This window comes from Trichomonas vaginalis, chromosome VI (genome assembly GCF_026262505.1).
Source record: "Trichomonas vaginalis G3 chromosome VI, whole genome shotgun sequence".
Taxonomy (NCBI): Eukaryota; Parabasalia; order Trichomonadida; family Trichomonadidae; genus Trichomonas; species Trichomonas vaginalis.
Window position 1 is genome coordinate 16,709,151 of NC_067208.1, and position 11,813 is coordinate 16,720,963.

Sequence of the window (11,813 nt, forward strand, 5' to 3'; positions counted from 1 at the left end):
ATGCCTTTCGATGTTAGTGAACCTCAAGTTGAAGGACACGACGGCTTTGCCAGATTCTACTGGAAACATGACGAACAATTGCATCCTTTGAGAAGGAAAAAAGGTAGTGCAGAGGATGGTCATGCTCCCATGGAAAGAACAAGATATGCATATGAAAGTATCGTGAAGTTAGAAGTCAAATTACATCTGGTCGAACCTTTACAGTAAACTTTGACGAAGGTAAAGAACAAAGAAGGCTTCATGGGAGTACTTGCTGCAATTCAAGACGGAAATAAGAAAGGACACGATCTCAGATTGACCATAACAGATTTGGATGGTCACATTTACTATGCACATGGCAATGAACAAACAGCCGCAAAACTTCTTGACGCTTTCAAGACTACAAAGAGAGAACAAATGTTTGACTCCGACTCAGACATTTTGAATGCAATTGAAGGAATTGCAAGTGTCAAGTTCGAATGGCACCAACCTAACCCTCAAGCAGTCAGACAACATGCTGGATACTTCCCCTTCATAAATAAGTCTGACATTGACTTGACAAGGTATGGAATTTACAATTCAATTGAAACAATTGTCAATGAACCTTGTATTCTTACATGTCTCAGGAACTCTGGTCTTGTTACAGATGAAGAATGAAGTATCTTGAGTCATGTGTGAAGACAAGGTACATTCTCAGAGGTCAATTGGCAAAAATTGCACCGTTGGCAAATGTCAATATCCGAGTCAACATACCTACAGCTAAAGGTTCTTCACATGACGACTATGTTGTTGAGTTCAATTTACCATGGTTGAAGATTGTAATTGCCACAACCACTTCATGTTGAACGAAAGTCTTACAAACCCATTGTTCGGAAAAGGCAAGTGCAACATTGTCAGAGCTGTAAACATTCTTTTCGAGAAAGGTTTGTTGGAACCAATTCCAGATGACAAGCTGACAGAAACTTTTGTACCAAAAGACGAAACAAACTTTTCATTGTTAGCAAGACCAAAAGTTGTTCCAGACAAAGTTCTAGTACAAAGAAGTACACAATTCCACAAGGAGTTGGTATGTTCGATACCAACCTGAACCAGAAGAACTTCCAATGAGGTTGCAAGAACTTCAAGATGCTATAAATAAACTTCCATTGAGACATCCAATTGACGTCAAAATTGTATTGGAGAGCATCTGAGTTAGGTCAGAAGGTTTTATATGAAACAGGTTGCTTCGACGATGTTTTTATGAGATAACAGGAGAAGTTTCTCAGAAGATAAGAGGCTCACTTGAATTTCCACAAACTGGACCAATTGGTTGCGACAAGTTCGACTCAAACGAAAAGATTATACTATGTCGACCTTAACGCTGCGTACATGAGGTTTGTCCAATATATTCCGACTGGAATTCCAAACGAAGATGGTGAGTTCCCGGGAAGGAACTATACAGTTGGAAAAGTCATACAACAACTGTATGATATTAGGAAAGCTTCAAACCCCAAACTTGCAATGACACTCAAATTGCTTATGAATTCGACATGGGGATATTCCATTAAGAAACCTCAAGAGATGAAGAGTAAACATTATGAGAAGGTCGACAACTTTGTTGAAAGGTTTTCTCCTTTTGTTTTGAAGTACGAATTCACTCAAGGTCAAAGTGGCTTAGTAACCACATTAAAACCTATTGTCGAACATTGGTCTTACCCTCAGTTCGCAAAAGCAGTCCTTGACAACTACAACAAATTCTTCTCCGAGGTCAAATCCAAAGTTGTGGTTTACTATGAGAACATTGACGCACTCATGACGAACGAAGAAGGCTATAACAAACTCATTGAAATGGGAATGGTCGGTGAAAAGATGGGCTGTTTTAAGCTAGATAAGGTATTTTCCGAAGTTCATGTCCTCTCCAAGCGTAAGTATTGGGGCATACTTGAAGACGGCACAGAAATAAAACATTGCATGAAGTAAAAACGTTTTTTAAAACAATATATTTTTACATATATTAAATGCTTCAGGTTGAAAAACAAAGAACAAAAGTAGCAGATACAAAACCGTTAGACTATATCTTTACAAATGCTGGTAGGAATATATCAGATGAAGAAATTTCATCCCGAGCATACAGGTTTGACTATCCAATTCGTTGCTTCAAAGTCCTTCAGATGCAAAGGCAATAGGATTTAGAAGAGTTTTGTTTTCAAATAGAACTAACGCATTTATGTTCGCAGTATATTTTATGGGCATATAAAGGTTCTGATGGTCTAATAGACAAATTTGACGAAATGAAAATCTTTACAGTTCGTTCAGACGAAAGTCTTGAGAAAACTCTAAATGACTTTCAAACTCAAATGAACAAATATTATTGGGAATTTCAAAAAAAATACAACTCTTTACTAAATGGAACATACTATCTGAAACTAGAATATGACAAGATGAACTCCACCGTTTCATTTCAAAAGATTGAAATTAACCCTCCAAGAGATACAGAGTTTTTATTTTGGGAAGTAGACAAACGTTCTTGGGCACAATTTCTTCGGTTACTAAACCAGAACGAACCATTACACCAGATGGTCCATTTAAATTTATACTTCCACCAGCAGATTTGATGGTTTATAGAAATGTGTTTGACCCTCAAAATGTTATGTGTCATGCAAGTTTCAGTTCAAGCAACAATAGTTTTCTATGTATTGGTAAGGACTTTTATGACTTTGCTTCTAAATTCTACGAACCATCTAGTAACAGTTTCTCTGACTTTCAAGTTTGGTTCACAACAAATGGTGTGCAACATATTATTCCATTGTACTATGACTTTTATCTCGAATTGTCTTTCATATATAACTACGGAAAAGTGCTGAAAAAGTATTGAATGTGAAGATATTAGAAAATAACATTTTTTCTAACATCGTAGAAAACTCATGAAAACAATTTATTTTTGACACTTTCACAAAAAACATAAAAAAGTGAAGTTAAACGTTAAGGTTTACTGAACTGGTTGGATGTCGCCTTCTGTAGTTATGTAGAATGGTTGACCCGAGAAGTGAAGGAGAGACTGAATTGCCAATTTCATATGGGGTAGGGGGTTCTCCTTGTTTGGTATTTTTATCCAAGGACGTTTGTTTAGGAACTTAACAAGAGCTTCTCTTTTGGCGTCCTTTATGCCATCGTAGGCTGTCCCGTCTGGTATTTGAATTGGAATTCCAGTCGAAGTCTCGAGCTGAAGTGTAGACCTTCCAGAAATAGTGGTGAACTTGACCTTGGGCTTCATTACCTTGCGCAAGTACTGCTTAACAACTTCATTTATCTCTATAAGGTAAACTGCCTCGTCAAATCCTTCTGGCATTCCGAGTCCTTCCATCCGACAGGAAAATATTTTCCCGACAACTGGAAAAAATTTTCCGGACAAAGGGAAAAATTTTTCCTTCCGACAGGAAGAACTCTTCCAGTTGTCCGTCCGTAAACCATTCAAATTTTCGAAAATTGAGAACTTTTTGGTCGAACTTCAGAAAAAGTTCTTCCTTCCGACAGAAAAAGTTCTTCCTTCCGACAGAAAAAGTTCTTCCTTCCGACAGAAAAAGTTCTTCCTTCCGACAGAAAAAGTTCTTCCTTCCGACAGGAAAAATTTTTCCTTCCGACAGGACACAAACGAATGTCCGACGTTCCTCTTCCTGAATGCCTTCCAAAGCCAGAAGAACCGAAAGCTGCAGAACCACAACAGTCTCCTCAGCAACCTCAGTTCCAGCAAGTACCTCCAAATTACTACCAATTCCAATACAAATCGAAGAGAGACCAAGAGTTCGAAGAAGGTCTGAACCGCTTACGCAAAGAGTATGCCACAGCTCCAATTGAGAGAAAGTTGTTGCTAAATTCAGTAAAAATAATGTTTAGGTGAAGAGGTGAGATCTCACCTCTTTTCTCACCTGTTTTCTCACCTCTTGAATTTTCATGAATTTTCATGATTTCATCGTATATGTTTTGTCAAGACTTCTTCGTATATGTTTTGTCAAGACTTCTTCGTAAATGTTTTGTCAAGACTTCTTCGTAAATGTTTTGTCGAAACTTCATCGTAATGAGCGTAAATGACCCAAAAATAATGTTTAGGTGAAGAGGTGAGATCTCACCTCTTTTCTCACCTCTTTTCTCACCTCTTGAATTTTCCCGAAATAAAAAATAAAGTTAGTTTTATTTTTATTTATTTTTTTATTTTGTATAAAAGAACAGAAATGTCAACAATCGGCACAACAACAATTCAAACAACTACAGCACCAAACTCGTTAGTTATGAATCCAACATCTATGTTAGTAGAGATGAAAAACTTCATTCCTTCTTCATATACTTTCGAAACAAAAATCCAGAAGATAAAGCAGGAACTTTTAACAAGTAATTTAGACTGTACCGCACAGGATGAAACAAATGAACAGTATCTTTATGAAATGCAGGACATTATTGACCATTTACCCAAATTGCCTGAAATCCAACAGCAAAAACTAACTATTCCTGAATTCGACGAAATTGAAGTCAAAGCAACTGACTCAGTAGAAATAAAGAAGTTCATACGAAAGGTAAATTATGAATTCCTTGGTTTTCATTGCAACCATAAAGTTATGGACAAAGATTGCGACATGGTATATAAGAATGTTTCTGACATATATAAATCCGGGGAGTTTAAGACCTACGACAACTTTGTTTCGTTAGTTGCAAAATGTGTATGGCAGATAAGAGATAAAGATAGAAGAGGTAAGGTATGGAACGAACAAATAAGACCAACTGCTTCAGATTTAAAGAAAACCATTGACGCCTTGGTTGTTCTAGCAGGTAAGGTTTCAGAATATAACGCAAAAATGAACCCGCAATGTTCTAAATGTAAAGCAGCAATGAGGAAATATAACTACTCCGTCAAAGAGATAGAAAGAATGAGAAACGACTATGCAGATTTAAAGAAAGAAGCAGAGAAGCCAGCAGAAGATAAAATGGATATGTTAGAATTTCTGAACAAAAACTATCCAACAGCAGAAGATTTCCTTCTATCTGACGTCAAGAAGAAGTATAAAGAAACTTTCGGTATCGTTAAAACATTCGATGTACTGACAGAAGAAATAGAAGCTACGAAATTGTTTAGAATTTCAAATATACATCGTACAATTCATGTAAAACGGTTATAAAATAACAGGTGAGAAAACAGGTGAGAAAAGAGGTGAGATCTCACCTCTTCACCTAAACATTATTTTTATTGAATTCAGCAACAAAATTCTGAGTAAAATAATTTTTAGGGCATGTGTCAAACCGTTGAGTTTTCACAAAATTTAAAAAATAACGTTTACCATGTAAAACGCTTATAAAATAACTGAGGTGAGAAAACAGGTGAGAAAACGGGTGAGATCTCACCTCTTCACCTAAACATTATTTTTATTGAATTCAGCAACAAAAATCTGAGTAAAATAATTTTTAGGGCATATGCTTGCTTCCCTCGGAAAACCGAGAGAAGAGATTCCGTATGAAAATCATGAATTTCCTTAAGATAGAAAAAATAAAGTTAGTTTTATTTTTATTTATTTTTTTATTTTGTATGTAAAGACAGATATGTCAACAACAGAGAACACAACAACTGCTATCGTTCATGAAGCTATAAATGAAGAATATGAGTGGGTTCAGTTTAACAAACAACTCCGTCTCATTCGTTCGGTCAAAGACGATATGTACCAAATGCAAAGTATTTTGACAGCATGTTTTGCTCCAGACACTAAACACGCAGACGACTGGTTCAAAAACCAAAGCACACAAGAACTTTTGAGTGAAATTTCTCTAGACCGAACTTTTTCGGGGTCGCCTAAAACTCATGAAAATCGTAAAAATTTGCCAAATGGTTTGAGAGGTTGGTATGTACATAGACTTCTTGTAAATGCTGTTGCAATGTGGGCTTCGCCTCGTTATGCTTGGCATGTTTACAAACTTCTTGACGAAATTCATAGACAAGAACGTGAAGAGATGGAAAAGAAACTTCATGCAAAAGATGAAGTCATTGAATCCAAGGACAAAAGCATTCAGAAAAGAATACCACGTTCGGTACCAAAAGGAAAGGAAAAGAACTATAAGTATATGATTTATACTGAAGAGATGGAAAATGAAGAAGATAAAGATATGGTTATGTTGCATTTAGTCAGAAGAAACAACAAAAGCTTTTACGACCTTGCTAAGATTTACAAATCTGACAGAAATTGGTTCTATCGCGAAAACTTACCGATTTCAATGACTCCGAATGAAGATGTGAAACAAATAGTTCAAGATACGTTACCTCAAACACACTATGATATTAAAGGTTGTACAATTCTTACCTTCAAAGAAGATTTGCCATTGTTAAAGGAAAAAATAACAGAGTATTTTGACAACTTCAAACAAGTAGGGTAGATGAACTCTTTATTTTTCAAGCTTGACTTTTTACAATTTGAACTTTGTTTGCGTAGATATGAATTCTGAAAGAAGTATGAGGGTCTTGTATGACTTTGTACTTCTCCCATAGTTCATGTCTGTCAAACTTACCTGCCATGGACTCTTTCATAAGTTCCATGAAATCGTCTTCGGACAATCCGGGGAAAAGTATTATGTCAGTAAGTATTCTTTTAACATCCTTACTTAAACTCTTTGCTGTCTGTACACATATTACGACTGAAATGTTAAAGTGTCTGAGCTTCTTAAGAATTCGACACATATCTTGTTCTCTGTTCTTTAACAAAGGATGAGAAGCAAAGTCATCTAAGATAAGAAGACATCTATGAGGGTATGTCTTCCAATCGTAAGATTGCAATTTCTTCGAAATGTATTCTATCTCTTTCTGTTTGTTTCTGAAGTGTTTCTTCTCTAATATTCTCTGCATTTCCTCATTTGGGTCTTTAAACTTAGAATTTATATACTCATTTATAGCATTATACTTCAAAACTCTTCTTTGGTACTTCTTTATCCAATCTAACAACTCAGTATCCTTTATACATACTAACTTAGACTTCTTTATAATATCTTTGAACGAATTGACGGTTTGGTCAAATTGACCAGAAGTACTACAAATAACAACTAACTCATAGAATGGGTTCTTCTCATCTAGTTCTTGTTGTTGTGCAGCCATTTTAAGATAAGTGAAAGTCTTACCCGACCCAGGTGGTGCGATTAGACCTGTTATACCATTCTGAGCAAATAAGAACTTGTCATGTATAGGCTTTATCTGAGCATTTTCTAACTTCCTCTTGTTCTTGTTTAAAACATTCTCAAATTTCTTGTCAATGTCAGCAAACTTTTTTTCTAACATATTTTTAGAAAAATTAAAATTTTTATCTTTTTGAAAATGTCTAGCGATTTCGCTATCTATATTCGAGACAAACTTTTCGACTCTAAAACTTCTGTCGACCATAAAATCTTACATAGTGTAAACAAGAAAGGTGAATTTGTTCTAAAGTTCTGTTTCTGGGAATATGACAAGAACCATAAAACATTAAGCAGAGAAGTCTTTAAGTTTGTCAATGACAGACTTGTTGACAGAGATGACGCCTCTTGGAGAGATGAAGTCCAACAAAACTTCTTAGAATGCAAAGAAGACACATGCGCTGTTCTTGAAGATGAAATAGAAAACAGAATAGATGAGCTATTAAAGGACAAAGAACTTTTACATAAATATAGTTGCGCCAAATTTGACATAACTCCACCAGAGAAGAAGAAGAGAGAAAAGAGAGAAAAGAAAGAAAAGAAAGTAGAAGAAGAGAAGAAAGAACCTGAACCAGTTCCAGAGAAAAAGAAATTTGACATGTAAAAATAAAATTTTATTTTTAGAACATTTCTGGGTCAATGTCAATGTTCTCTTCCTCTTTAGGGGCAAACACTGGCTTAGACTCTAAAATCTTTTTACCCAATTTACCTTGAACTTCAACTATCTTAGACTCATAATATTCATAGTCGTCTGCTTTCTTTGGTTCATAAGGTATAACAAGTTTGTATGCTTTACCTTCTTCGAGTTTTGAGAACTTTCTGTCAAAATTTTCTTTGACTGCTAACAAACCTTCTATGTCTAAGTCTTCAAATTTCGCACCATTTTTAGTCACAATAGCAAACTTAACTGGTTCGATGTTCCAAACTTTGCTGAATGAAGACTTTTCAAAATGGTAGAAGTAAACATTCAAATATGTGAATGGGTCTAGTTCTTCTTTAAGTCCTGACATGTACTTGTTTACTGAGATGAATTTTGTCATCTTTTCTATCGGATAAAAAAATATTTTTTTTTAAAATTTACTCAGAAAAATTTTTCTTTGTATATACACCATTCTGAACATCTAAAAGACTTTTGACATTTGCCAAGAATGTTCGTTTAGAAGCTGCCATATAACCATATTCTTGACAATATTGTTTATACGAATCGTACAATGACCTTTCATCTAATGACACAAAGTCAGTTTCATCTATGAACAGTTCATATACACTCTTGTTTGCTTCTAACAATGTTTGTCTCTCTTCGGTATGTGGAATTTGTCTTGGATTGAACTTAGAAATATCTAATGTCATGAAATATGAGAACAAGTGGTTGTAAAAGTCAGATGTCAAAGTTTCTGCTAAGTCGTCAAAATATTCTGTATCTTGCATATGAGAATCTGACGTTCTGACAACTACATATCTTCTGTCAGAACTTTCTAACTTCATCGGAACAGTATTGTTTGAAACCATAATGAAGTTTGCAACATTTTCACAAACTCTTTGGTCTTTATACTTTCTTTCAAACAACTCCAACTTTGTCTGTTATAAGACTCTTCAAAGCATCTGAGTTCAAAACTTTTGTTGTATCTATACTTTGAAGTTCATTGCAAACTATAAGTTTCATATTCTCAATTGAAGAGTTAAATTTACCGCAGATGTTTTCTAAGTTTGTCATATTAGGGTTCGAATAACCTTCTAACAGTTTGCATAAGATATCTGTAAAGAAAGTATTCTTACCTGTTCCTTGTTTTCCAATTATAATGAGAGCAGTTTCATTTTTAGCACTTGGATGTTGTAAGATATTTGCAAACCAACATAAGATATACTCATAAACCTTTTCGTTTCCATTGCATATAATTTCTTTGACATGGTCTAACCAAGCTTCTATAATATTTTCTTTCCATTCTACTTGTTCATATTTATATCCAGTGAAGATAGAATAGAAGTTTGGAGAAGGTGTATAAAACTTTATACCTCGAACTGAAAAATCTTCTAACTTTGACAATAAGATATCCCAAGCATCTAACATCTTCATTCCAACTTGTACGACTTTTATTTTCTTAAGTTTCTGTCTACATTCTTGTTCTGAAACTATTGTTGCTCTTGGTTTTGTTAAAGACAACATCCCATTCTTTCATGACATAACATTCTGGGGCAGAGTCAACATTAAATGACTAAACGTTTCAAATTCTCGACTGCTTTGTTATAGTCTCGAAATGGACACATATTTCTGAATGCTTGGAAGTCATAAAAATCTGAAACATCTATTCTGTACATTTTTATAAAAATAAAAAAATAATATTTTTTATTCTTGACTTTGTTTGTTGCATTTGTTGTTCTTGAGCTATTTGTTGTTGAAGTTGTTCTTGTAATACAATACTTTCACAGTTGCATCTTCCAATTCGAAACTTTCTGCCGTCATTGACAAATACATAGGACATAAAAGTTTTACAGGAACAAAGTTTGCGTCAACTAATGTCAACGTTATACTTGCCAAAGTGTTTGAGTTCACTAAGGTTGAAAATTCTGCATTCGAATGAACAATAGGCAAACCAGCAGAGAAAGTATTGTTTATACGCATAAGTATCTTTTGGTCATAATAGTTTCTGTCGACATTCGAATAACACTTTGAACCTAAGTTTGAAACAATATATAAATTGGTGTGCTTAATGTCAATGGAATAGACATTCCTTGTATGACACCTTTTCCTGTTATAGGAAACTGTTGGTAGTAAAAACCAGATATAAGTTTTGTATTATAAGCTCATATCGTTTATAGTAAACTCAGTCGGACATCCAAACATAATGAAACCTGCTCTAGTTGCAGCACATGTTACACCCGTCCTTAAAGTATTAAATAAGTCAACAAAACCTGTTGGTGGTATATCTGAGTAAGTATCTTCAAAGGAGTATTTTTTACCATTCACAACAATAAAGTCTTCTGGTGTCAAAAGAGCAAAACAGGCTTTAGTCGTCATTGTGTTTAAGGTTAGTTTACAATAATCGTCCTTGAGGACTTTGTAAGTTTGTTGTTATAGAATTATATGACTCAGGGTTTTTAGTCGTAATAGTATAAACCATTATGTCTTCTGCCATTTATATTATTTAAAAGTTTTTCTGAAAGTGGAGAAGAACTTCATCTAAACTTTCACATGGCGTTTCTTGAAGTTCTCTGTCTAAGAAGTTCAAATATTTTGTAAAAGACATAGAACTTTCCTTTGTCTACACGAACAAACAAAACAGGGTCTTTTCATATCGTTCAAAAGTGTGTAAAGTCCTTTACATGAAATAAAGTCTATATTATTTTTCTTCAAACATCTTTCAAGAAGTTTTGAACATTTTTACTTAGCAAATAAATTTTAATGAAATGTTGTGGTCGTCAAATATTTTTATAACGTCTGGGAAACTATATTTTAAGTTCAACGTTTCACCTCCTTTCATAACGTATATCTTGTCAATGACATTATATGAAACACCACAGCAACTAATGTCGGGTTCTATTTCTTTGATGTTTATATCGTCTGCCTCTGTCAAAAGTTTCAATAGTTCTTTCAAAACTTCATGAGGTGCAATGACATATGAGTTCACTTTTAACAGGTTGTGTTCGACCAAGTTTAACATTATACTTAAAGCTTGACAAATCTTCTCCTGAGTTTGAAGTTTGTCTTTCAGTTGTTGGTAGTCGTTTCGAATATCTGCAACAGAACTTAAGTCTCTGTTAACTTCAGGATATTTTGGTTCTTTTACAGGAACTATTGTTATACCATCTTCGTCTTCGTATGGTTTCCCCACTTCAACATCTCTGTCTTTGACATTGACAACAACACTTTGACTGTTTGTTTGAGTTGGTGAATTTAACTTCACATCTGCCACCGCCATTAAACCTTTTGAAACACTTACGCTTCTATTTTTCGGAAATGACATTTTACTTAGAATAAAAAGATGGACGTATTCGGATATCTCTTTGAATTGAAGCAAAACAAGGTTTATACTCACAAACAATACAAATACATTGACAGAATAGTTCTTTACACAAACAATGGAAAATGTTATAGAATAGCAGTCTTTGCTGAACCTAAATATTTTCATAAAGCAAAGAAAGTTGGTATAACCGAGATGGTGAAAGTTCTTGACGTTGACAAAAATATAACTTCAAAACTGACCGATATTACTAAAGGAAAGTTTATAATACAATATTATGTCAAAACTGGCGTACTGTCAATATTTGACAGAGAGAAGTCAGTTCAAGAACAACTTACTGACCTGCTGCCAAAATCTGCTCGATGGAAGCTGTCGTTATGCCAATCTGAGGAGCCCCAGCAGGTTTCATCGAACGAATCTTCAAAAGAGCATCTTCCGTGAAAAGTGCTATTGGTTTTGTAAACTTCTTTGCTTTCAATTCATCTGGACCGGTCTCTGTCACCAGTATATTGTATTTGTACAGTACCAACAGTTGAAATACCACCATAAAGTCTTCTGAGTCAGCAAATGGAATGCCAAGCCAAAAGTTTGAACGGTCTCCATTTGTATATTGAGTTTTTTGACCTCCTGTATGAGTCCATACTTTCCACATATGGCATAATAGAACTTTGCATTTCAGGGTTAATAGTTGTTGTGAAG

At 34.6% G+C, this 11,813-nt stretch overlaps 9 protein-coding genes across 9 annotated transcripts, besides 1 other annotated feature; 5 read left to right on the forward strand and 4 right to left on the reverse strand.

Moving 5' to 3' along the window:
- Nucleotides 1-11,813: part of a mobile genetic element that runs on past both edges of the window.
- Nucleotides 1,348-1,938, forward strand: TVAGG3_0878230 (DNA/RNA polymerases family; the record flags this gene model as incomplete). The annotated part of the gene is made up of 1 exon (XM_051250312.1): nucleotides 1,348-1,938. One exon carries the CDS (start codon nucleotides 1,348-1,350, stop codon nucleotides 1,936-1,938), a length of 591 nt encoding a protein of 196 aa, XP_051085787.1.
- TVAGG3_0878240 (uncharacterized protein) lies at nucleotides 2,948-3,322 on the reverse strand (the record flags this gene model as incomplete). The annotated part of the gene is made up of 1 exon (XM_051250313.1): nucleotides 2,948-3,322. One exon carries the CDS (start codon nucleotides 3,320-3,322, stop codon nucleotides 2,948-2,950), a length of 375 nt encoding a protein of 124 aa, XP_051085788.1.
- On the forward strand, nucleotides 3,614-3,856 carry TVAGG3_0878250 (uncharacterized protein; the record flags this gene model as incomplete). The annotated part of the gene is made up of 1 exon (XM_051250314.1): nucleotides 3,614-3,856. One exon carries the CDS (start codon nucleotides 3,614-3,616, stop codon nucleotides 3,854-3,856), a length of 243 nt encoding a protein of 80 aa, XP_051085789.1.
- TVAGG3_0878260 (organellar and viral DNA polymerase type B) lies at nucleotides 4,188-5,126 on the forward strand (the record flags this gene model as incomplete). Its single annotated transcript, XM_051250315.1, has 1 exon — nucleotides 4,188-5,126. The coding sequence occupies one exon, from the start codon at nucleotides 4,188-4,190 to the stop codon at nucleotides 5,124-5,126; it is 939 nt and encodes a 312-aa protein (XP_051085790.1).
- Nucleotides 5,545-6,369, forward strand: TVAGG3_0878270 (KilA, N-terminal/APSES-type HTH, DNA-binding family; the record flags this gene model as incomplete). Its single annotated transcript, XM_051250316.1, has 1 exon — nucleotides 5,545-6,369. One exon carries the CDS (start codon nucleotides 5,545-5,547, stop codon nucleotides 6,367-6,369), a length of 825 nt encoding a protein of 274 aa, XP_051085791.1.
- Nucleotides 6,386-7,261, reverse strand: TVAGG3_0878280 (protein of unknown function, DUF4106 family; the record flags this gene model as incomplete). Its single annotated transcript, XM_051250317.1, has 1 exon — nucleotides 6,386-7,261. One exon carries the CDS (start codon nucleotides 7,259-7,261, stop codon nucleotides 6,386-6,388), a length of 876 nt encoding a protein of 291 aa, XP_051085792.1.
- On the forward strand, nucleotides 7,298-7,759 carry TVAGG3_0878290 (uncharacterized protein; the record flags this gene model as incomplete). The annotated part of the gene is made up of 1 exon (XM_051250318.1): nucleotides 7,298-7,759. One exon carries the CDS (start codon nucleotides 7,298-7,300, stop codon nucleotides 7,757-7,759), a length of 462 nt encoding a protein of 153 aa, XP_051085793.1.
- TVAGG3_0878300 (protein of unknown function, DUF4108 family) lies at nucleotides 7,776-8,195 on the reverse strand (the record flags this gene model as incomplete). The annotated part of the gene is made up of 1 exon (XM_051250319.1): nucleotides 7,776-8,195. One exon carries the CDS (start codon nucleotides 8,193-8,195, stop codon nucleotides 7,776-7,778), a length of 420 nt encoding a protein of 139 aa, XP_051085794.1.
- Nucleotides 8,233-8,505, reverse strand: TVAGG3_0878310 (Poxvirus D5 protein-like family; the record flags this gene model as incomplete). The annotated part of the gene is made up of 1 exon (XM_051250320.1): nucleotides 8,233-8,505. One exon carries the CDS (start codon nucleotides 8,503-8,505, stop codon nucleotides 8,233-8,235), a length of 273 nt encoding a protein of 90 aa, XP_051085795.1.